The sequence below is a fragment of the Andrographis paniculata genome, unplaced genomic scaffold (genome assembly GCF_009805555.1).
Source record: "Andrographis paniculata isolate CXL003 unplaced genomic scaffold, ASM980555v1 Contig12END, whole genome shotgun sequence".
Taxonomy (NCBI): domain Eukaryota; kingdom Viridiplantae; phylum Streptophyta; class Magnoliopsida; order Lamiales; family Acanthaceae; genus Andrographis; species Andrographis paniculata.
In genome coordinates this window covers 4574352-4597713 of record NW_026137402.1, presented here as the reverse complement: position 1 = coordinate 4597713, position 23362 = coordinate 4574352, and the positions used below count along the sequence as shown (strand labels likewise).

The window sequence follows — 23362 nt, the reverse complement described above, 5'->3', positions numbered from 1 at the left end:
AAAATAAATAAGAAGCACAAAGTCTAAGTTGTGCTTCTTGAACCCATAATTTGATGATGTGTAACTCAATAACTACTGACGATCGACTTCATTTCACAGAGTCATCTTTTATGGGATACCTTTTGTTCTCTATACATTTATTGGTGGTGCTGGATACAAAGAGTCATTATGTAGTTTTTTTTTTCACTATATTTCCTAGAAAAGAATTGCAAGAAGAAAAAAAAAAAAACCCAAGAAGAGTGGAAAATTTGTAGAAGTCTATGCCATTAAAATATTACAAAAATATAATGGCGTAGCATTCAGCGTCATTTTTGTAATTATAAACGTGTACAATTTATTATTATTTTAATTTTATATATTTTTAAAATATTTTTAAAATAAAAAATAATTACTGCCTCCTACGCAAAAATCAAATGCCATCATTGCAGCCTGATAGAGGGACTATTATATTTTATCTTGTATTATATTATTCAAATAAAAAATAAATATATATATTTTTTATTACATTATTTATTTAAAACTTTGTTCTTTTTACTATTTCTCAAAAAGTTAATATACTACACACATTAATTATTTTTATATTATCTATATAGTTTTTTATATTTCACATAATTTTTTTTGTCGTCCAATTATCTAGCAAAACAAACACACACCTGATACTTTAAATTTTTGTGTCAAAAATTAAATATTTCATGGTCTATAGAAGAATGAGAACAGTACTTAGTAGACATCATTTTTTATGCCTACACTATTATTAGAGTTGGCGAAAATTAATCAACACAACAACTCGATATGATCCGACACAAAATAATTGGGTTTGAGTCAAAAATTTTAATTCGATTATATATACGGGTTGACACGAACCTGATACGATAATAAACGGATCATAATAAAAGAATCGGGTTAGAATTGAGTAATTTAATCCGATCAAATATTCAATTTGACACAAATCCGACTCAAATCTGACCAATTGCAAGCTCTAAACTATTATGATTACTATTATGGTTGATATCATTTCAATTTATTTAATTATTATATTGAAATATATATTAATAAATATTTTTTAAAAAGACAAAATGAGATACACACCGAAACAACCGAATTGACTGCAAGAAGGGGGAGGGAAGTGCAAAGGACGCACAATTAACAAAGAAAGAAACTAGTAAACAATTCCCACTCCCCGACAGCCAGGACCACAGCTCCTTAGAAAATCTGTACCGCTCATTTGAAGAAACAAACGGCAGAGATTAATCAAAGGCCCAGAGTCCATGGTATCGGCACCCTCAACAGTCCTGCGTGGTCCTTGTGCTGCTGTTCTTCAACAGGTCATATGTTTGTTGCTCCATTCAATTCAATTCAATACAATAATTTGAAATCACTATTTTGGTTGACTTCAGTCTGACTCACTCCCCACCCCACCCCACCCCACCCCCTACCCACGCACCCACCTTCCTCTCTTCTTATTTCCATTCCCTACTTGCACTTTTTCCAGTCCATTCTCTCTCTCTCTAAAAGATGGGGTTATGGCCGTCCTTGTTCTTCTTCCTGTTCTTCTTCTCCCCGTCGCTCGCCACAAACTCTGAAGGTAAAGTAATCAATTTAATCAGAGATGATAGCTTCTGATTATTGCGCCATTTTTGTTTTCTTTGCTATCGATTTTGATGAAATAAAGGCGTTGTGTTGTTGCTATATTGTTTTTTTGCAGGAAATGCATTACATGCTTTGAGAACGAGGCTTTCGGACCCCATGAATGTCCTGCAGAGCTGGGATCCAACTCTTGTCAATCCTTGTACCTGGTTCCATGTCACCTGCGATTCCGACAACCATGTCGTCCGATTGTAACCTAACAAAATCCTAAACCTAAACCTCCCCCTTCCCTGTTCATTAATGAAAATTGCTTAGGGCAAGATTGATTTTCTTGTAGGTTTGTTCGTTTACACTCCTTCAAATTCATTATTGCAGGGATTTGGGGAACGCCAACGTTTCCGGAACCTTAGGCCCGGAGCTCGGCGAGCTGAAGCACCTCCAGTATCTGTAAGCACTCCCTGGATTCTCCTTTTAAACAATTATTTTGATTCATTATAGTATATGTGCTTGTTTTGAAGATTTTATTGTTAATTGTTTGTGTAAACTGAACATAATAAACTAGGGTGATGTTTTGTAAGATGTTATGGAAAAGTGAATATGTAGAAAGAGGACTTGTTTTCTTGTTTCTTTTGTAACTAATCACTGCTAAAGACCTTGTTACGGACATTTTCTCCGGGTTTTTTGCGAAAGTTACTCATGGCTGTTGATCGATTGCTTTTGTGACACATAATTATGCATCATCGAGAATTCATGGTTGAATGGATACAGGGAACTTTACAAAAACAACATTGGAGGGAAAATCCCGAAGGAGTTGGGCGCGTTGGAGAAACTTAATAGCATGGATTTGTATGGAAACAAATTGGAAGGAGAGATACCTAAGTCTTTTGCCAATTTGAAATCCCTTAGATTTTTGTGAGTGTGTGTATATAACTATATATATATATTTATGTATGTATAGGTTTTTCGTATTCTTGAGGCAAATTAATTAATGATGCAGACGGTTGAATGATAACAAGCTGACAGGTTCAATCCCGAGGGAACTCACGACTCTATCAAATCTTAAAGTCTTGTAAGTGAAGCTTGATGATGATTGGAACTTTTTGTTGTTGTTTTTAAGGTTTCATTTCGATTGTTTATATTTTTTGCGTGTCTGCAGTGATGTGTCGAACAATGAGCTTTGTGGGACAATACCGGTCGATGGTCCATTCGCAACTTTCCCAATGGCAAGGTATTCTACTAACTACTTTTTGTCGATTTGTAATGCTTTTATTTGTATTGGAATTTTGTTGGACATTCGAATACCGGGGCATTTAATAAGTTATGTGTAATAATTAATTAAGGTAGAATCTTGTCTTCGAACAAACCAGTTTCCTTTTATTGTCGTTTATATGTTTTTTTTTACCTTTTTAAGGATATGTTTTGGATGTACCGTTATAACTAGAAAATAGACATTAAAAGTGGTTTTTATTTAGGAAAAAAAAATATTTCTATTGCGAAGATTGCGTTGTCTAAAAACAAAATTGAAAAAACACAAGCAAACACACTTGGTATTGCGAAAATGTCTTTTTACTTCTGTATGTATTTCTTCAACACTACCAAACTTTATAAATTTTTTATGGCTGCAGATCCTGTGCTGATTCAGCCAAGTCAGCATAGTGCTGATTTGACCGGATAAGTATATGTTATACACATAACCAAACATATATTTACACATACACATAGTACAACATATGTTGAGTTATAATAGTCCCTCCGTTCACTTTGAAAATTTACGTTTGTTTTTTGCGTGTTGATATTTAATTATTAGTTATTATATCAAAACGTAGTACAAATCAAAATCAAATGACAAAAATACTTTTATTAGTATCTTATAATACTAATAAAAGGACGTTTATACAAAAAAATTATACAAATATAAGAGTATTATTAATATTAAGTACAATGACGCAAAATGTAAATGTAAATTTATTAAGTGGACGGAGGGCATATAAGATATCTGTACTATAAATATGCTGAGATATATATAAATATATGGTGATTATCTGTATAGCATATGCTAATCCGGTCAAGTCAGCAGCAGTTCCATACACGTGTAATGTATAATCCTCTTTATCTTTTCCTTCTACTTTTGGGTAATATATTTCTGTAAATTCGGTAGACAAGTTTATACATATACTTATTTCATTGTGGAATTATATATATGTAATTACGATTGTGGTTGCGCTGCAGTTATGAGAAGAACAAGCTGAACGGACCTGAGTTGAAAGGGTTGGCGCCCTACGACTTCGGATGCTAAGCGAGCTTACAAATAATTAAATACGATATCGAGACATCATCGACCGGTTTGTGTATGTATCATGTATGTACGAGGAGGAGGATAGGTGATGTAATTGCTATGGTTAATTAATTATATATTGCATAATAGGAATAGTAGTAGTAGTAGTAGTAGTAGTAGTAGTAGTAGGACAATGCCTAATATATATACTTTGCTACTACATTGGAGATAGACAAGATATGCATAATATATATATATATATATATACATATATTTTGTCTTAAGTGATCTATGAGTATTGTATTGTGTTGTCTTGTGTTGTGATGGTAAGGAAATGTGAGGATGTGAGACCGAATTTCAGAGATGACTTGAATTATACTGTCTATATGATTACCTTAATATTCTGTCCTTACCGAAAATAGGTTTATTTACTGTTTTTTTTTTTCTTTAAAAAAGAGTTTTAATATACTATATTCTTTCCATATGTAAAATAGTAATGTTATACTCCATCCGGCCTTGTAGAGTCTCGGTTACTGTATACTCAAAAATTTAGAATAAGTATAATTAGTAGATAATTTAAAATATATTAGAAAAAATAATTATAAATTAAAATTAAGATAATTAATTAGTTTAATTAAAATTTTAAATATTATAAAATAAAAAATTTAAAATGAGATGAGATGTAGGACAGATAAATGTGGATACGGTAAATGGGGGAGGTAAATACTAAAAGGAAAAAATATAAATGTTAATTACTATATGTGTTTTTTATAAGATTTTTATTATTTAAAAAGGAAATTCTTAAAATATATTAAATAAATTTTGATTTTTTTAATCTTTAATATTATAGAAAATTTATAACAAGTAAATATAATTTCTTACAAATAAAAATATGTAATTGTTATGCCATATTAAAATAAAAAAATATGTTAAGCGGAAAAGAGATTATTATTATTATTATTTTATGTAATTATGGAGTAATTATTTAATTATAATTAATAATAATATTATTACTATTATTGCAATATTATAAAAATACATATATTAATTTAATTATAAAATATTTAAAAAATAGACCGTACATACTGCGGCCAGAGCTGCCGCTACCGCCGGTGGTCGCTCATTTCATTCTTCTTCTCCGGCAGTCAATTTCTAGTCGTTTCCAAAAAATAAAAAAAAAAAGGAAAAACGCCTGACTTCAACTAGAGGCAGGTGTAGGCCCGGTAGGGTTTGGAGGCCGTTGTTGTTTTGGATCTCTAATTTTAATCTCGCTTCTGTGATGGCGAAAGCAAACGATGGTGTTGCCATGGAAATCGACGAGCAGAATTCGACGATCTCCGATCAGATCAGCAATCCTAAATTCTCTATCAACGGTAGGTTTTTGTTCGCGAACTTTTGTATGTGGTTAACGAATCGAGGGGTTTTGCTAAAATCTTTACGGCGGAGTTTTCAGTTTTGCAGCTTCTGAAATCAGCCCAAATGCAGCACGGGCTGCGTTTCGGCGATTACACCCGTTACCGGTACGATCGATTTCTTATGCTATGTGTTACATTTTCTTATTTGAATCTCCCACGGATTGTCTTGAAAGTAATTTTCAATCTAAGGATTATGTGTATGCAGTTTTCTTTTGTATATTTGTTTATGGTTTTAACCGGGGAAGTTGATTGAGAATTTGAGATGGAAAGATGATGAAAAGTAGGTAATTTCTTATGCATCTTGATATTGATGATAATGTTGTCCAATTTTGGGATTTTCTCAATTCATTTGTCAGGAGGTATTGCACTGCACGGCTGAGAAGACTGTACAAATCACTGAAGTTCACTCACGGTCGTGGAAAGTATACTAAAAAAACCATCACTGTATCCACTATCACTGAAGTCAGGTAGCTGCTGCCATGATGATGGTGTTCTTGTTTATGTCATATCTATGGTGGCTAACCTTACTGTGACTTTGCTTATTTTGCTGCTCCAAGATTCTGACAGTATTATTCTGTTCTTTTAACTTGTTCGGAATTACAAGGGGTATCAAGTTATGCTCATTATCATATTAAACAATTATAAGTTGCTTTATTATGATGAGAGGTGGAAACTTCTTTTGGTGACAGATTGCAAGCATTTCTAAGTTCTCGTTGGTGTCAACAGTTTGGGGATAGATACACCACTCTATGGAGAGGATATATATGATTAATTGCTTTCTTTATCAGACAACTCGGCTGATAGTCCACTGGAGAGACTTTGTTTGGATATTCATTTCGAAAGTGTATTCACACGACTAGCCAACAAATGTTTAGACGAGTTAGTGGTAGTTACTTTATCTCATTGAATGACTTCAGATAAAGAAATGCTGATCTGTGGTGGATACTTTTTTACGGTAGTTTGATTAGTAAAGCAGCGGAAGTGATTTTATAATTTGTGATGTTTTGTTATTGAACACTCAATGATGCAAAATTCTAGAATGTATATATTCCCATTTTGTACTGTTAAACTTCACTTACATACAAAGTTGAAATATGACCAATTATGCTTCTTGGGCGTCAGTAAGGAGTGCAAATAATGCTGTGACAAAGAAATATATTGGTCTCTTCGGCTATATTTAGATATAACCTACCATTTCAATGAAGGCCTTTCTTCATTCAGTATATACAAATCAAATTATTCGGTGTTCATCCACAAAGAAAAAAACAAATAGGTCCATTGTTATTTGTTTATCCCAATTAGTAGCTTCTTTAAATCCTCATCATGACTCCTACTCTGCTGCACCTGCTAAATCCTGATTAAGCCCAGTTGCTATTACCCCATTGATTTTTGCATGCATGGTACATTTAGCTCACTTGAAGGATAGTTACTATCATTTCTGCAATCTGAATTTGTTTTGTCTATAAAATTAGTTCAGGATGTTGATTTTTGCCTTCTGGGTTAACGCATCTGAATCTTCTTTAGGTTTCTCCATTTGGTTCTATATACTGCTGAAAGAGCTTGGAGCCATGCTATGGAAAAGAAAACACTGCCTGATGGTCCCAATGCACAGCAGCGGAACTACCTCATTTGCAGGTTGAGAAAAGCTGTAAAGTGGGCTTCCCTTTTCCAAGAGCTGTGCTCTCTAAAGGGTGATTCAAGAACATCTCTGGAAGCAGAGGTATTACCGTATTAGTTGCTTGTTATCTTCTGCCACTGCAGTTTCTTCTGATACCTTATTTTGATTTTTGTAACTAAATTTTAGTAACCCCAATCATTTGTCTGTTACCATACACATTTTTAATGCGATGACTTATCTCTTAGTTCTGCAATGTGGCCGCAATCGCAGTAAACTTTTTATGGCATGATGTTATAGTGTTTCTTCTTAATTCTTAAGCAACAAGTGCCACTTCAATGCAATCTTGGTTGCATAATCATGTTATGTTTACTTTGCAGGCATATGCCTCTTATATGAAGGGCTATTTGTTGTTTGAACAAGATAAGCACTGGGATGTTGCATTGAAATGCTTCAAAAGTGCTAGGTATATTCTAATTTTGACAAAGTACACTCTTCATTATCAAGACAAATTAAGCTTACTGGAAGATGTTTGGCCATTTGTTGTCTGCATTATTCTTAGCTATATCAAGCTGTCTAACTTTCTTATCTTGCTAGGGCTGTTTATGAGGAGCTTGGGAAGTATGGTGACCTAGAAAACCAAGTTCTGTGCCGGGAGCGAGTTGAGGAACTTGAGCCTAGTATACGGTATTGCCTGCATAAGATAGGGGAGTCAAATCTACAAGCTTCAGAGCTAGTCCACATAGGAGAAATGGAGGGGCCTGCTCTTGATCTTTTCAAAGCTAAATTGGAGGTGGGTCCATCTTAAGTGTTAACAATATGCTTCATTTTTCAAGTAAGATATGCTGGTGTTCGCAAAAAGCTAGGTTATGGGTCTCATTTTTCTTACATTCTTCCTTGCAGGCTGTCATGTCAGAGGCTCGATCGCAGCAGGCTGCATCCATGACTGAATTCCATTGGCTGGGTCATAGATTTCCTATCTCAAATGCAAAGACTCGGGTGTCCATACTTAAAGGTAGTCCTTATAAAATCTGATTATCATGTTTGAAGTACAATGGGCCAATTAAACTTTGATTTCCTAGCACTGAAACTTTTGTATACCTACCCAATCTCAAGCTCAATATGTGCATGTTAAAATTTGATCAGCCCAGGAATTGGAGAAAGATATTAGTGGTCCAGCAGCGGATTCATTCCCTGCAGAGAAAAAGCTGCTTATATTTGACAAAATTTTTGCTGCTTACAATGAGGCAAGAAGCTACATACGAAGTGAACTGGTATGTTTTCATTTTAATTATGAAGAGAACTTCTATCCAACTGTTTTATGGTTATAACTATGAATTGAGTAAGAGATATCAATGGAAGAAGGAACTATATATTATCTTATATGGCAATAATGTACTGATGAGGTTGTGGATGATTTCCACTTTCAATATATCCATATGCTGCAACATGATCTGGTGCATTTTGTTGCAGGCTACGGCAGGCAATTCAGAAAGCATGAAAGATGATCTTAGCAGTCTTGACAGAGCTATCGGTGCAGTCTTAGGGAAGAGAACCATTGAACGTAATCAGTTGTTAGTCACCATTGCTAAAAGTAAGCTCAGTAAGATTCGTGATGACAAAAACGAAAAACTTACAAAGCCGGAGGAGCTTGTCAGGTTATATGATCTCTTGCTACAGGTTAGTTACTGTTTTGTTTCCACCATTTTACAGTCATATTGATTGTCATATTTATATGACTTTATGGCTTTTTTTAGCTATATTAGTTAGTCCACCGACCGAGATAGATAATGCTGACATATACTCTTTTTATGTAGAACACAAGTGATCTTTCTGATTTGGTAAGTTCGGGAAGAGATCAAAATCCTGAAGAAGTGGCATTTGCTGAGGAATGCGAATTTAAAAGTTCTGCTTTCCGTGCAGAAAGGTTTGCAAGTTCATTCATTTGTCAGATCTTTGTTCTGTTTTCTCCTTGGCTGTTCATTTGCTGAAAACACCATTTCTTGATATGTTTGTGATCAATGAAATCTATTTGTCTGCTGATACAAGCCAAATTTGATGTTGGCCTTTCTTTATGATCATTATCATTCGTTTTTGTTGTAAAGGTCTTAAGCCAATTGATTATTATATTATTGGTCACCCTACGACTATTCAATGATAATAATATCGGTATGACCAAATTGTGGGCAATGCTATGGACAAGGACACTCCATATGCCTGTTTCAGTAAACATAGTCATATCGGCTTTCTACCTCCCTGATTTTCCTTGTCCCTCTCATTTGCTCGTACTATTATCATACACACACACACATATATATATATATATATAGATAGATAGCTACACACACAAAATTTTCCTTTCTGGAAAAAAAAATGTTGGCTTGATTTTCACCTAATGCTTTTATTAAATTCCAATGGTTGTGCAACATGCTATATGATAACCCAGTATCTTCTCTTCTATAAAACGTCAGAGTTGGTTCATATCTGTTCACTATTCATTAATGGCGTATTTGGTATACAATTTTAAAGACGAAAGCTAGAGGAATTCTTCAAAAGCACTTTTGGTAGTGAATTTTAAATGGGATGGAAATGACATGGACTTCACAAGCCCAGTTATAACAGTACATCAAATCCTTCTTAAAACAAGGGATTTGATATTCCTTCCATTATTCCATGATTTCAGAAATTAAATGTTTCTAATCTTGACTTTAATTTTTAGTATTGTATTAACTAATACATCATTGTATTATTTTCAATGATGAAAACTAAATAAAAGTGTCAACCTGCATTACTGCATATCTAATAAAGCTTTAAACTTTCCATTTATTTTTCCATCTCCATATACGATCTTATATTTCTTTCAGTATACCTACCATGGATCCAAAATATCCCAAGTGTTAGCTATGGATATGGCTGTAGAATACATGGGTAGCAAATAGGTTTCTGAAAATCTGAAGTGCATTTGTTCTGATGCTGGACCTCTTCAACAATTGGTGCAGGTGCTTTTATTTGGCCAAATCCTACAGTTTGGCTGGAAAGAGAGCTGAAGCCTATGCTTTGTTCCGCCATGCTTGTTCTCTGGCAGATGCTTCTCTTGAGAAGCTTCATAGATTAAGCAATGCTGATCAGGTTTGCAGTGACAGGCAATTTTCACTTCTTTCTACGTGGTTGTAGGTTTTTTTTATTATTCATTTATTTTTATTATAACTTTGGTGGTGGTACTTATACTTGATTTATTCTTTTTCCTTTTGTTATGTGTTCACTAAGGCACCTGGCAGCTTAGGATGGTTTAAAAGATTTACTATGTTAGGATTTTTATTAGGATTGCAAGATTATTCGAAAAAGGTTACCATATTTATTTGAGGTTTTTGTGGCTTGACAACATACCTATACTATTTTAAATATAAATGATTAAGAGTTTCGGGGAGTGTTGTAACTCTTATGCTATTGTTTTACTATAGACATTGAGATGGGTTCTCTGCTAATAAAGTACATTCTTGCTTCATCGATCTTTATAAAACATACTACAATATGATGGTACACTGTTTAGCTATTCCAATGGCTGTTCTGTTTGATATTTAAATATCCTTTTAACCACTTTTCGTAGTTATTCCATGAATGGATGTTGAATTTGGCAACTTCTTTGTGTGCCCCATTGTGTTAATGCCAATCTAAGTCATCGTCTAATCTATTGCCCTGACAGGTCACCGTCAATGAATTGAAAATGCTTTCTAATGATTGTCGATCAAATAGTTGCATAGAGCACGCAATTGGAATTATGGAGGAGGAGAAAGCTCCAGAAAATCTGTCGAAGAAGATTTCAAACATATCACTGACAGGAATTGATAAGAAGGTAGTCCAGATTTCTTGTTTTAGCTCATATCATCTCAAATAAATACACCTTTGAAATCTTCAACCTCCCATATTTGTTCGGTTGCTGTTTCTACATACACGACAGCTGAAACTTCCTGTTTACCTATTCATGTTAACCTTTTAATTCCACCGGGCATTTTTACATGTTTTTATCTACTCTTTTTCTTCAGCTTGAGAAACTGCTGATGGAGAAACTCGACACTTACGAGTCATCTGTGGGCAATCCAACCGGGAAGCTAATCCCTCGCATTGAAGCCTTCCCACCGGCCTTCCAAACAGTTCCCAGCAATCCAATTGTGCTCGACCTCGCTTACAACTCAATCGACTTCCCATCCCTTGACCACAGGATGAAGAAGGAAGTTAAGGGATTTATAAGCAGGCTCTGGGGATGATCTCGGTACTGGACGGAATCCATCTGTAGTGAAGCATCTTATTGGTACAATTCGGTTCTTCGAAGCTTGTCTGAAATTTTTTAATTTAGATCTGCAAAAATTTTGACCCTCTGAGATGATGGGTATAGGATAATTTCGGGCTGCATATTTATTTTTCTGTGGATTTTTTGATGGAATCCCGTCTTACTTTTGAAGAGAGTTAGAATTGTAATTTTTTAAATATGTTAAAATTCGGTACGTATACAAATACTGCATATTTGATATTTGTTCGATTCGATTTTATTTTTTGATTTGTTTTTTTGAGTTTGGTTAATTGAACTGAATATATTTATATTATTATATTTTAAAATTTATATTAATAATTATATTCGATTTGGTTTCGGTTTCGGATATTTGAAATATTTGTAAATATTTTTATTTAATTAGAATTTTAATTATTTTTTAAATTTTGATTTTGTTCGAATTATTTACAAATATTGCAAATATTTTCGATTAATCGAGAATTCGGTTAAGAGAAATTTTTGGTTCGAATAAGGTTCGCGATTTCGGGTATTTGTTCGATTCGGTTCGAATATCAAATATTGCATATTTACAAATATCCAAGCCGTGCCCACTCTGGGGCCTAACATTTGTTTATGCAGCAATTGAGACATCTCTGTGTATTATATTGAATTGTAGTAAAAAAACGAAAATACAATCGAGGACAAAATTAGTATTATTTTCTATTTATATTACATTGTATAAATTTAAAATGTTTAAGATTCAAATCTCAAACTAAAAATCTCTAACTGGGAAACAAACACTCTTACAATACCATTACACATTTTATTACAGATCCATGAACATATACCTAAATTATCTTTTAGTGATACAGATCACAAAATAAATATTTTCTACTTCACATGTTACGAGCACTAATGCACATTGGTTAACAAAAGGGAGTATTTAATCTTTCTTTTTTTTCATTTAATTAAAAGATCATTTAATCACTTAATAATAATCTTAATAAAAGTCCGTATATATGCTTGTCATTACAACAAAATGTTACAAATATGGACAAACAATTATCATATCATCACAGCTTTACTTGCCTCTCTTTAACTTGGACGACTACTTTCGAGTGCGCTCTCTACTCCAATTTTGAAGCTGAGGCTGAAATCTCCGACATGGCGGAACTAATGCCGTGAGAAGCTACAACCGCTCGATGTTCCTCGAGCATCATCACACGCTCCTCATCCGCAATAACAACAGCATCCGAGTTAACAAACTCGACCCATCTCCTCTCCTTCGCCCAGACGAGAAACGGATACGCAGCAACCCCCGCCACCACCACCACCCCGCTCACCAAATACGTCTTCGGAGACGCCAGCCACATCACCAGAACCAGCAGCACTGCCGGGGGCAAGCACATCGTCGCTGCACCAACCGTTCCCAACGGGACTCTGTACGGCCTCTGCAGCTCCGGCTTGTCCACTCTCAGCTTCACGAATGCCGCAAGCTCCAACAGCATCCCCACCGCGTAGAGAAAGTTGAGAAACTCCTGGATCTCCTGGAAACTCATCCACGATAGGAAGACCACGCCCGTCGCCGAGCATAGAATGCTGAATGTCGGCGTCCCATACTTCGATCTGCAACGATCGGATCATCCAAATTAGCATACTTTCGGGCGCAAATCTCATATTGATTTGACCAGATCAACATATGCTTTAAAGGTAAACAACATGCATTTCTACTATTAGTACATGTTATAACATAGTATATGTTGGTATTATAAATATGTTGCGGTAAATATAATATGGCGGCAGCTACAGTGCTAAATAACACACAATATGCAGCAAAGTAATATTAGTGACATCACATTATTTATATTAATATAATACATATACAACACATGATATAGTCTCACACGACACATGTAACAATTGATTTTAGCACATGACATACCATTGTACAGCACACGCTATAATTATATACAAACAACAGATGTCATTATTACAAACAACACGTGTTATTTCTAATAAAGACTTGTGTTGTTTATGTTTTTGTGCGTGCTGATTCGGTCAAATCAGTATGAAATCCATGTAATATATAGTTTAATTGTATGATATATGTTAGATTCGGTCAAATCTCTATGAAATCCATGTCCGATACTATGTGTTAAATGATCATTTCATCTAAAAGCTTATACGTAATATGATCTAAACCACATATCAATCTTGCACTTGGATAATAATTTAAGCCATTATACATAGTTAAACTAATTTGTGTTTCATGTGTAAGGTGGATTTACGTTATCAAACCTCGATGCGAAAACCGCGGGGAGCATCCCGATCTCGCTCATACCCAAAAGCTGAAACGAATCGCTGCTCATCTCAGCTTCAAAAAGCCCCATATTCGACAACGCCGCCGCCGCCTGGATCCACCACTTCAGCCACGCGCCGCCGATCATCATTCCTATCCTCGCAAAATAGCCGTCGCTCCACTCGCCGGAATCCGTGTCCACAGCTCCGGTGCCGACAAGCAACGGTACCAAATAGGAACAAACCACCAGAACAACCGCCCCAAGCAACGCCCTCGGAAACGCCCTGCTCGGATCCTCAATCTCTCCGGCGACAGTACTCGCATTGTCCCAATAATTAAGATTCCAGAACAGATTGTTGAAGTATCCCCTCCAGTCCACCTTGCGGCGATCCACAACGAGCCAGCGCTTCGGCTGAATTCGAGGTACAGAGAGAGCAGCCATGGCGAGAAATGGTAGCAGAGAAAAGCAGGCGAGCAAGACGGCGGAGAATCCGACGATGTTGAGGCCTCTGTAATTTAAGTATGTGAGAGAAGCAGTAATCCCTAACAGAGCTGGAATTCGAGCTATGGTGTTGGAGAAGACGGGGAGGGAATGCTTTAGGTAATCGAGGAATAGTACAGGGTAAAGAGCGTTGTCCATGACGCCGCTGAACCATTTCCAGAGACCTTCCTGGAATCCCCAGAAGGGGCCGAAGGCGGAGGAGATCCAGAGGACATAGCCGCCGTTGTCGGGGAAGGCGGTGGCGAGCTCGGCGGTGATTAGAGCTTCTGGAATGCTCCAGAAGAGAGGGAAAATTAGGAACCCTAGGAGAGGGAGGAGGGGGCCGCCGCCTGCTTTGACGGAATCCTCGACGCCGAAGGGGCCGCCGGAGACCTCGTAGAAAATTAAGGCGATGAGAGGTAAGATTGTGAGCTTGGCAGTCGGCTTCGGTTGATGGCCGGAGCTATTGACCGGCGGCGATCTGGCTCCGGCTCCATCTTCCTCTCCCATTCCCAAACCTAATATACAGAGTTTGCTCCGATTGGGAAGTATCCTGTCCTGTGCTTTCAATTGGTTGACTTATTTAGAGGTGGCGGCGCGTGTACAACGACGACGACGGCGAGTAGATAAATCAAAACCATGTGAGCTGAAGATCTTTCTTTGCGCCATTGGAGATGGAGAATTTCCTAACAAATCATATCATCAATTCAACCCTAAACATTAATCTTCATAAATATGGAATTTTGGGAAAATAAAGCCGTAACAAACATGCCCTTAAAACTAAACAAATCACCATAGCGCGGGTGGAGTGGACTAATAGGCTAGGGAACTTTTTAACTCATACAATCATTTACATCATTTAATATAGTATTAAATCTCTGTTTGTTTGAATTTATTTATTTACATTTAATTAATTGTGTTAATAATATAAAAATTTATACTTTATATTTAATTATTCATTTTTAAAATGAATAATATATATATAATATTAACATGTATTTTTTTAATAATATTTATAAAAATAATGTCACCTAAAATTTTAAAATAAGAAGTTCGTAATGAATGACTCGATAGTACAGACATTGAACTTGTTACGGATTCAAAAGCATTATCATACTATTCTTATAGGACATAGATAAAATTATTTTTATATATACAAGTAAAGTAAATAAGTGGGCATTACAAAATAACTTTAGATAATAATAATAATAATACAAGTATTTCATTACTTGTGCGAATAAATATGAATATGGGATTGAAAGAGTATTATTGAAACCAACAAATGAGATTAATTAATTTGATTGATTATAGTGACTGGTTAAGCTGAAAAGTTAGGGTATTTATTTGTTAATGGAATGCACGTCAGGTGTATGCATGCATGCATGTGATATTCTGACAGCATCACATTCACATCAGACTCAATAAACGATTTAAATATACGTTTCAATATTTTCACTTTTACTGTTAATAATAAAATATTATTTATATTTAATTTAAAGTATAATATAATATAGTGTTTAGTTCCAATTAAAACTATTTTTTTTTTAGTAAATTAAAAATAATAGTAATATATTATTGACTAATAAAAATGTATAAATGATTTTAATTTTTTTATTTGTTATACGTATATAAATGAAATTTACATAAAACATATGAAAATAATAAAAACAAATATCTTTAGTTGGAAAAGAAAAAATATATATTTAATTTAAAATATATCTTAATAAAAAAAAATGTGTTAAGTATAATATTATATATTCTCTAACCATGTCATCTAATCTTATTCTATTTTCTTTTTATATAATAGTAGTAGACTTGGTACGGATGGTGATGCTGATTTGATCTAATTGGCTCGAATCAACATATACTTATATATATATATCTATTTTTTATAGCATTTTTATAATAGTATATACTATTTTATAATTCAGTTTATCTTTATTTTATAATATAAGATATGCTGAAATATATAAAATTGTCTATAAGATTTTGAAATTTAATTTAAATTCTTTTTGTATTTTATAAATAGAAAATTATTTTTTCATCACACAAAAAAATATAAAAAATAAATTTTATGTAACATTTTTTAAAATATAAAAAGGCATAATACAAATTTTAAAATACAAAAGAGTTTACGTTGAGCTTCGAAATTACAAAAAAATCATGAATAATTTTGTCAGATGAGATATATATATATATATACACATATAAATATATACTAGTAATGATCTACAGCTATAGTCCACTAGTAGTACTATAGTAAAGAAAACCAAACCAAACACAGCCCTTATTTTGTGAAGTGAGATTAATTGCATTAATCCATCATTCATCCATTATTCCTCCAACATTCACCAGACGTCATACTACTACTAATAATATCATCGGTTGACTTGGTTTCACTTGTCTTATCGAGTCTAATTTGCAAGCTATTACATTTGACTAAAAATTACCCAGAACACACCTTCGAGTGGCGACTGCAGTTCAAAATAAATAAATAAATAAATACTAAGGGACAATGCCTGTAATAATAATAATAATAATAATAATAATAGTACAAGGAAAGATTTTTACATGATACGATAATAGTAGTAACTGTTTGTTTGTTATATATGCCTTAGTCTTAGCTTGCAGGCTTTGGCTTCTCTTCTAACATAACAACATTACTCTGCAAATATTCCCCCATGCCCATAAATCATCATCATCTTCTTCATGTTCTTCTTCTTCTTCTAGACTTACTTCAACACATACTCACTATAACATATATATATATATATTATATATATAAAGTTATATCCATTGATTCTCCTCGTTTGTTAACCAAAACAAATCAAATTACTAAGTAACTTAACTGTCTACTACTAACCAAGAACACAAGACAAGACAAAAACATCATCCGAAACCATCCATCCATCCATCCATCCCAAACGCACACATACTTAACCACCTAAGAAACAGAATGCCTACCTCGCCGCGTCGGCGTCCCGATCGTCTTCCCCACTTCATCCTGGTTCAGGCTCTCCGACGAGTCCGACCCGCTGTTCTCCCCTTTGTTCGACCATATCTTCGACAATATCCTCTTCGACATTATCAGCCCTTTCATCTTGCTCAAGGCCGCCCTGCTCTCCCCTCCATTAATCCTCTCCTGCCCAACCACAACACCTCCTCCTCCGCCGCCGCCGCCCAATCCCAATCGCAGCGCCGCCAGTTCACCCCTCAGCGCCCGCAGCTCCTCAGCCGAGGCCACCGCATCCCAATCCTCGTCGGTGTTGGCTGTCGCCGATCGCGAGCTACCGTAGGAGCCATTGTTGAGGTCTTTAATGGCTTTGGGCAAGTCCGGCGTGCTGCTTCCCGAAGAAGCAGCTGCACGGACTTGCTCGAAGAAGAGGACTTGGACGACTACTCGTAGCGGGAGCCTCTCGTTTTGAACAGCGTGCATGCACGCTTCCGCCGACAACTTCTTGCAGTCCATCAACCTACATATTCGCTTCCTCTCGCTCTTACCGATCGCCGGATGCTCCTATAATGATATAATATAACGCTGAATGGCATATCGTATGATTTTCGGATTTATTCGGGCGAATGCGATGAATTAATTTTTACCTTTAGGTACGTGTCGATGGCGCGGTAAAGTCCGTCATGCGCTGGGCGAGAAACGCCGGAGACCATTTCGGAGATACCGATGAAGGACAAGAGCGGCAACTTCGGGTCCTTTGCGATCTCGGCGAGGTAGCCATCGATGAGTTTCGCCACCATAAGCTTCGAAGCTTCGGACAAGATCCCGGCAGGCTTACGTATCTCCTGAATTTCTGCATTTCCGTTTTCGAATGCCACGGCAGCAGATTCGGCGTCGTCCCGATCTTGCCTCGTGAATTCTTCGAGTATCTTCTGGACTACTCCGACTTCGTAGATCATTCCATCACCGTCAGTTTCGCGCGCCCGAATCAGAAGATCGTTCAGAGTCGCCTCCTCCAATTGCTGCCCGATTCTCTTCACCAGCTGGTTCGTCACCGTCTCCCCCATATCGGCTGAAATGGCAGCCTTCAATAACTTGAACAAGAAACTGCACGAAACGCTGCCTTTCTCTTCCGGTAAAAGCCTCACGATCGTCTCCAAAATGAATCGGAATTTTGACATTTCATTCTGGGGGATTATGTTCTTCCCCGAGCCGGGTAATTTCCGATAGGCGTAAGCTTTTAAAGCTTCCCCAATCACTTCACTCGATACACTGCCTTTATTCTTGATTGTTACGATCACACGCTTGTACAGATCGATTTCCAGCTCGCATAAGTCCTCAACCCACCAGTCCATTGGCACTGCTCGGCTACGAACACCAGTGTTCCAGCTGGGATCATTCCCATTTTCCTCGGAAACTTTTCTTCGATTGTACGTGTAAGACCAGTCCACCTTGGAAACATCGACGGAAGCCCTGGAAGCAACAGCATCTATGCAGTGGCTGATTAGTTTTAGCTCCTCGGATAACGGCAGTAGGGCTTTCGTAGTTTGGAGAACGACAATGGAGTCTTTCCAGCTTCGGAAAATGCTGGAGTTGAGAAAGACATCAACCTTGTAGATGAGGTTGCCTTTCTCGATGGATTCGTGCATTTCAAGATACTCGGCTGCGCACCGTGTTGCGACAATGTTGTACGCATTTAGTGTGACCGTCATTCCATAGCAAAACTTGGCACATGTTTCAAAGGCGCTGCAGCCACCAGGTATGTTGGGGATGCTGATCTCGTCGCCATTTCCATTGACATTGCCTTCATTGGCCGAAGAAACCAGCTTCTGTAACCTCCCACATTTAGACAGAAGAGGGAACTGCAGTGTTCATTTAGAAAATCAAATTTGTGTAAAACACACAGTTGTTCGACTTTTTATTACATTGTCGATCTCTGACATGATTCAAATGTAGAGAGAGCGTCGAAGCATACCTTGTGAAGATAAAACTTCACATCACCTATATGGACGACAACATCAGTTGCCAGCTCGCTAGCCACATACCTGCAGACAGCATATCCATATTATCCTCACTTTCTCACCAAAATTTATCGAATAACTGGTTTATGATGCGTATTCTATTATACGGATTCGCTGTTCCTTCGATTGATCCATCGATTCATTATCTGGGAGCCTAAACTGTAATGCCCGAATGATTGTAACTATGAAACGGGGCTCACAGTTGACAAAAAACCATTCAACCAACTAAAAGCTGTAAATAATGAACCAAAAAAAGACACCAAATGTAAAGGGCAAAAAGGTATCAAAGTAGAGTTAACTTATATAACTAAGATACAGAATCTATACGTGTGTGAAAAGGATTGCTTTGCAAATAATGAACGACTTTAATTTCACAGTAGCTATTCGAGAAACTTTCCTGAAGAAATCGATCCAAGATTGGCCAAGAAATCAATGAAGTTGGATTGGGAACTAATCTTGAAAAAAAAATGGTAGAATGAATGCAACAAACCTTATGTTGGTGTTCCCATCGGCCTGAAAGGAATCTGGTTTGGATCCAAGCTTCATAAACTTCATCCTGCAAACAAATTGAAGACAACCTACCCCTCTCCACCTACTTCAAGTCGAATGTTAGCTTTTAACCTAGCTTCAACACAATGCTTCTGCTTCCACACTACTCAAACTCAACCCAAGAAACCACGAGCATAGCACAGCAGACCGTTATACACCCATTCATTCTTCCATTCTCGAACACCCGACAGGAACAAGATCGAGGGATAAGCAAGGCCTAAAAATGAAAAGTAAAAAATAAAAATAAGCAAGAAACGGTAGAGCAGTGGGGGACCAAATTTTCTCAAACAACCACAAGCTAAACAAGAAAGAAAGCAATGGGATCTCTTCTTGTTCTAAGACTAATCAGAGGCCAGCTCTGTATGACCGAATCTCGATTCGGCACAAAGTAATCTTCTCCAGAGAGAGAGAGAGAGAGAGAGAGAGAGAGAGTAGAGAATAATAGATAATAGACGATGGGGTTTTAAATTAATGGGGGATCGATTCAGCTCACTTGTAGGGGAAGAGAGCCAAATAAGTGGGTGTTTCCTTGGTCGGCGGCAAAGCCCACGGAGTCCGGACAAACCCAGGAGACATCGCCAACAAGCTTAGCTACCACACTAAATTAAATACAGTATAATTATTGTTTATTCCCCCGCTCCCCCCCCCCCCCCCCACCATTGCTCTGTTCAACCATTTAAAATATACTCTGATAACATATCTGTGTGTAGCATTAAAAAAAAAAGAAGCGAAGGATTCAAAGATTCAGAAAAAGAGCCGAAATATATACATGAGTTGAAATGGATCTCAAAGTGACTGAGAGAAGAAGCTGGGTCGGGGTGGGGTGGGGTGCGGTGAGTTTCAGAATCAAACCTGCAATGTTATGCAACTCAACGGAAGGGGGAAATGGAAAACAGCATCTCGGTATCAGTTGAATCAACCACCAAAACGCCAGACAGCGAGCATCTCTCCGTATACCTTTGCCATGCCGATGACTGTAGCAAATCTAAATATTATTAATATATAAACTATATATGATGATACTCATAGACAAGATCGCATCACATTTTGCATTGCATATATTATATATGTCTATTATATATTGCGCAGAAGAATCAGATATCTGCGACCAACGAAATCTTAGAACAGTGGGAAGGAATCGCATTATAAAAAATGAAGCAGGAAAGAGATTAATCGCCAGCAGCACCCACCCATCATCATGTGCTGTGCTGCGTAAATCGACCACCGAAATCGAAGCCCAGACCCAATTGCAATGTAGATCAGTAACTTACCAGCGAAACCCTAGAATTACTAATTGGGGGAAAACAAACGCACACCTAAAAACAAAAAAACAACAACATCAACAGGTGAGGTGCGCCCAACGCCGAATCGGCAACCAAATACTCACTGGAATGGAAATGCAGATATTTTCGTCCCCCAATCGGGCTTTTCCCTTTTCTGTGCAACGGCAGAGTAAAGTGCTAAAGAGAACCCATCAAAGCTTCTGTTTCTGTGTGCATCTGTACATATGTATATATACATATATATATCTCTTTATACTTTTGTTCCTGCAGGTTTAATGGCGAGATTTGAACGTGTGATTGATCGTGATTTGTGAGTTTATGATGATTGAGATTTGGGATTAATTACATCGATCTTTAAAGTGAAGCAATTTTGGAGGAGAGAAAGCACGCCTCGCTCACTGACAGAACCTCAGCTTTCTTTCTTGCTCCAGGGAAGAGTTTAGACTTATTTTTTGAGAGCTCCCGGAGCCTCTACGCCTCTGTTGGTGATACACTCACTGATACTGATTGATTGGCGGTGTGGATTCTTCTGGTGTCGTGATCCCAGGAGTGTATATGAACGGATCTGAATTTGCACATTTTTATTATTGTGTTATTTCCGACACGTTTATTAGAGGGTAATTAGGGATTGCATAGTGATTAAGGACACTATTACTATCTGGCATTTTTATGATTCGTAATAACTACCTATTATACTTAAATTTTATTATTAATTATCCCTAGTTTTAATAAACATGTCAATTAATTTTGGTAGGGGTCCCCATGGATTTGAGAGACTTGATACGTAATTTTGACCCAACTCACAAATTAATAAATAAAACGCATGTATACATGTAGGGTGTTTTCACATTGTGTTTTTAATTGATACTCCGTCCATTGGGTAAAAAGTACAACTAAATTTTTTTTTTTAGCTTTTGAGTGTATTAGCGTAAAAAGTAGTAAAAAAATTGTGTAATAATAATGAAAAAGTAAGGATAGTTCTATAGATATGATTATTTATGGAAATAAGACTATTGTTTTGGGATGAAAAAAAATGGTAAACAATACTATTGTATTGGGACGGAAGGAATATAATTTTCAATAAATATTATTTAATAATATTTTTATTCTAATTTAAAGTATTATTTTTATCATTTTCGTCGGTTTTACTAAAAAATATTATTTTTTTATTTTAATAGAGTAATCGTATACTAATATCAACATATTTTTAATTTTATCCCGTACCAAATGACCTGATGATGTGGAACTTAATTGTTGATCATAACGTTGTGGGTTCAAATTCGAACATCTCCAAGTGTGATTGACTGCGAGTTCCCACATAACTATCATTGTCTTGTAAGAGATGTCATTTAACATCCTCTAAAAGCTCAAAAAAAAGACTAAATGTTGAGCAGAGGTTTATTCAATGTGCAATTTCAGATAACGGCAACGGATTCTCACCAAAAAAATAAAAAATTAAATTCTTATCTCTCTTATGATTCGATATTGCATTCATAGAAGAAATTTGCTAAATAGAATCGATTGTGTGTATATATATACATATAACTGCCCAACATGGTCTTCCAAGAAAAAAACAAATAAATTTAAATTGTAGAGATTTTTTATTTTAATGTTTGGAAATTTTAAGGTTAAAAATAATTTACTTTTAAATTAAAATAATATTTAGTGTGATAGTTTAAATAAAAAAATATATTTTTTTACAATAAATAAAACAAAAAAAAGTAATTTATGTGTTTCGATTGATGAGTTTTAGAAAAAAATTAGTTTGAATTTTGTATGAATTAATGTTTGATGTGATGTTTTATTAGAGAAAAAATATATATTAGTAAAATTTGAAAAAATTTTGCTAAAGAAATAAACTCTTATTTTAGTGGAGAAAAAATAATAGAGTAATACAAAATAAAATTCAAATTCAAGCATTACAACCAAAACCTTAAAGTCTCTTCTAAAGAGATCATTTTGAAACATGTAGAAGGAAGGAAATTCCATTATCCCACCCCATTACTTGATGGATCAAATTATTTGTATTGTCTTGTAAGAGATTGTCTGCTGATGCGGGAATGGACTTGTAATCGTAAAATCATAGGTTCAAACTCTGACGTCTCTAGTCTTATCGGGCCTAGGCTATTAGATTCAGTCGAGAATTTACCGAGAGCGCATCTGAAAGATAGGAAGTGCTGATTCTCCTATTATTAAAAAAATATATATTTGTATTGAAAAATAAAGATAAAAAGTGTTCATCATTTGCATCAATAATGAAGTGTGGACGAATATTTTTTCGGGTCATTTTAACATGTACAACCCGTCAAAACTATTTGGGATGCATTTCTGGTAGCTTTTAAAGATTTAGACAACTATCACACCACCAAAGTTCATAGTTCAAATGGTTAAAAACCAATTTGATAGATTGATGATGACAAAAAGTGAAGCTATCTTTGATTACATCAACCAACTTAAAAATATTGTAAATCAAGCTCATATATTTTATTTAGTTGATGAGAAAATGAAGGCAATCAACAAAATATTGAGAACAATCATGAATAATTTTTCTTTAAAGGCTAATGCTTTTGAGGAGTGTAAATTTTTGGGGAGAATATTATGAATTGTATTACTCTAA

General features: G+C 35.8%; 4 protein-coding genes across 8 annotated transcripts; 2 read left to right on the top strand and 2 right to left on the bottom strand.

The window, feature by feature from the left end:
• The first annotated feature begins 1418 nt into the window (after window positions 1-1418).
• On the top strand, window positions 1419-4226 carry LOC127256532 (leucine-rich repeat protein 2-like). The gene is made up of 7 exons (XM_051282587.1): window positions 1419-1585; window positions 1706-1838; window positions 1963-2034; window positions 2356-2499; window positions 2585-2656; window positions 2744-2815; window positions 3817-4226. Exons 1-7 carry the CDS (start codon window positions 1516-1518, stop codon window positions 3881-3883), a joined length of 630 nt encoding a protein of 209 aa, XP_051138544.1. The 5' UTR covers window positions 1419-1515; the 3' UTR covers window positions 3884-4226.
• Window positions 4227-4945: 719 nt separating this feature from the next.
• On the top strand, window positions 4946-11420 carry LOC127255705 (uncharacterized). Of its 2 annotated transcripts, none has more exons than XR_007839709.1 (13): window positions 4946-5235; window positions 5316-5382; window positions 5634-5744; window positions 6802-6997; window positions 7273-7358; window positions 7490-7685; window positions 7796-7907; window positions 8039-8166; window positions 8366-8572; window positions 8710-8819; window positions 9892-10035; window positions 10596-10745; window positions 10936-11084. XR_007839709.1 is itself a non-coding variant. In XM_051281391.1 (13 exons), the coding sequence occupies exons 1-13, from the start codon at window positions 5142-5144 to the stop codon at window positions 11155-11157; spliced, it is 1809 nt and encodes a 602-aa protein (XP_051137348.1). In that variant the 5' UTR covers window positions 4946-5141; the 3' UTR covers window positions 11158-11420. The 2 variants fall into 2 exon arrangements, 1 of the variants encoding a protein (XP_051137348.1); XM_051281391.1 differs by having other exon boundaries at window positions 9892-10021; window positions 10936-11420.
• A 679-nt stretch (window positions 11421-12099) lies between these two features.
• Window positions 12100-14730, bottom strand: LOC127256487 (probable polyamine transporter At3g19553). 2 transcript variants are annotated; one of them, XM_051282523.1, is made up of 2 exons: window positions 13458-14726; window positions 12100-12785 (listed from the first exon to the last, which is right to left on the bottom strand). In XM_051282523.1, exons 1-2 carry the CDS (start codon window positions 14447-14449, stop codon window positions 12287-12289), a joined length of 1491 nt encoding a protein of 496 aa, XP_051138480.1. In that variant the 5' UTR covers window positions 14450-14726; the 3' UTR covers window positions 12100-12286. The 2 variants fall into 2 exon arrangements, with proteins under 2 accessions (XP_051138480.1, XP_051138488.1); XM_051282531.1 differs by having other exon boundaries at window positions 12273-12785; window positions 13448-14730.
• Window positions 14731-16461: 1731 nt separating this feature from the next.
• LOC127255922 (BTB/POZ domain-containing protein NPY2) lies at window positions 16462-21143 on the bottom strand. 3 transcript variants are annotated; one of them, XM_051281707.1, is made up of 7 exons: window positions 20850-21143; window positions 20653-20778; window positions 20315-20436; window positions 19404-19679; window positions 18868-18937; window positions 17540-18754; window positions 16462-17456 (listed from the first exon to the last, which is right to left on the bottom strand). In XM_051281707.1, the coding sequence occupies exons 4-7, from the start codon at window positions 19466-19468 to the stop codon at window positions 16884-16886; spliced, it is 1923 nt and encodes a 640-aa protein (XP_051137664.1). In that variant the 5' UTR covers window positions 19469-19679; window positions 20315-20436; window positions 20653-20778; window positions 20850-21143; the 3' UTR covers window positions 16462-16883. The 3 variants fall into 3 exon arrangements, with proteins under 3 accessions (XP_051137664.1, XP_051137672.1, XP_051137680.1); XM_051281715.1 differs by lacking the exon at window positions 20653-20778; XM_051281723.1 differs by lacking the exons at window positions 20315-20436; window positions 20653-20778; window positions 20850-21143 and adding an exon at window positions 19956-20100.
• Between the last annotated feature and the right edge of the window lie 2219 nt (window positions 21144-23362).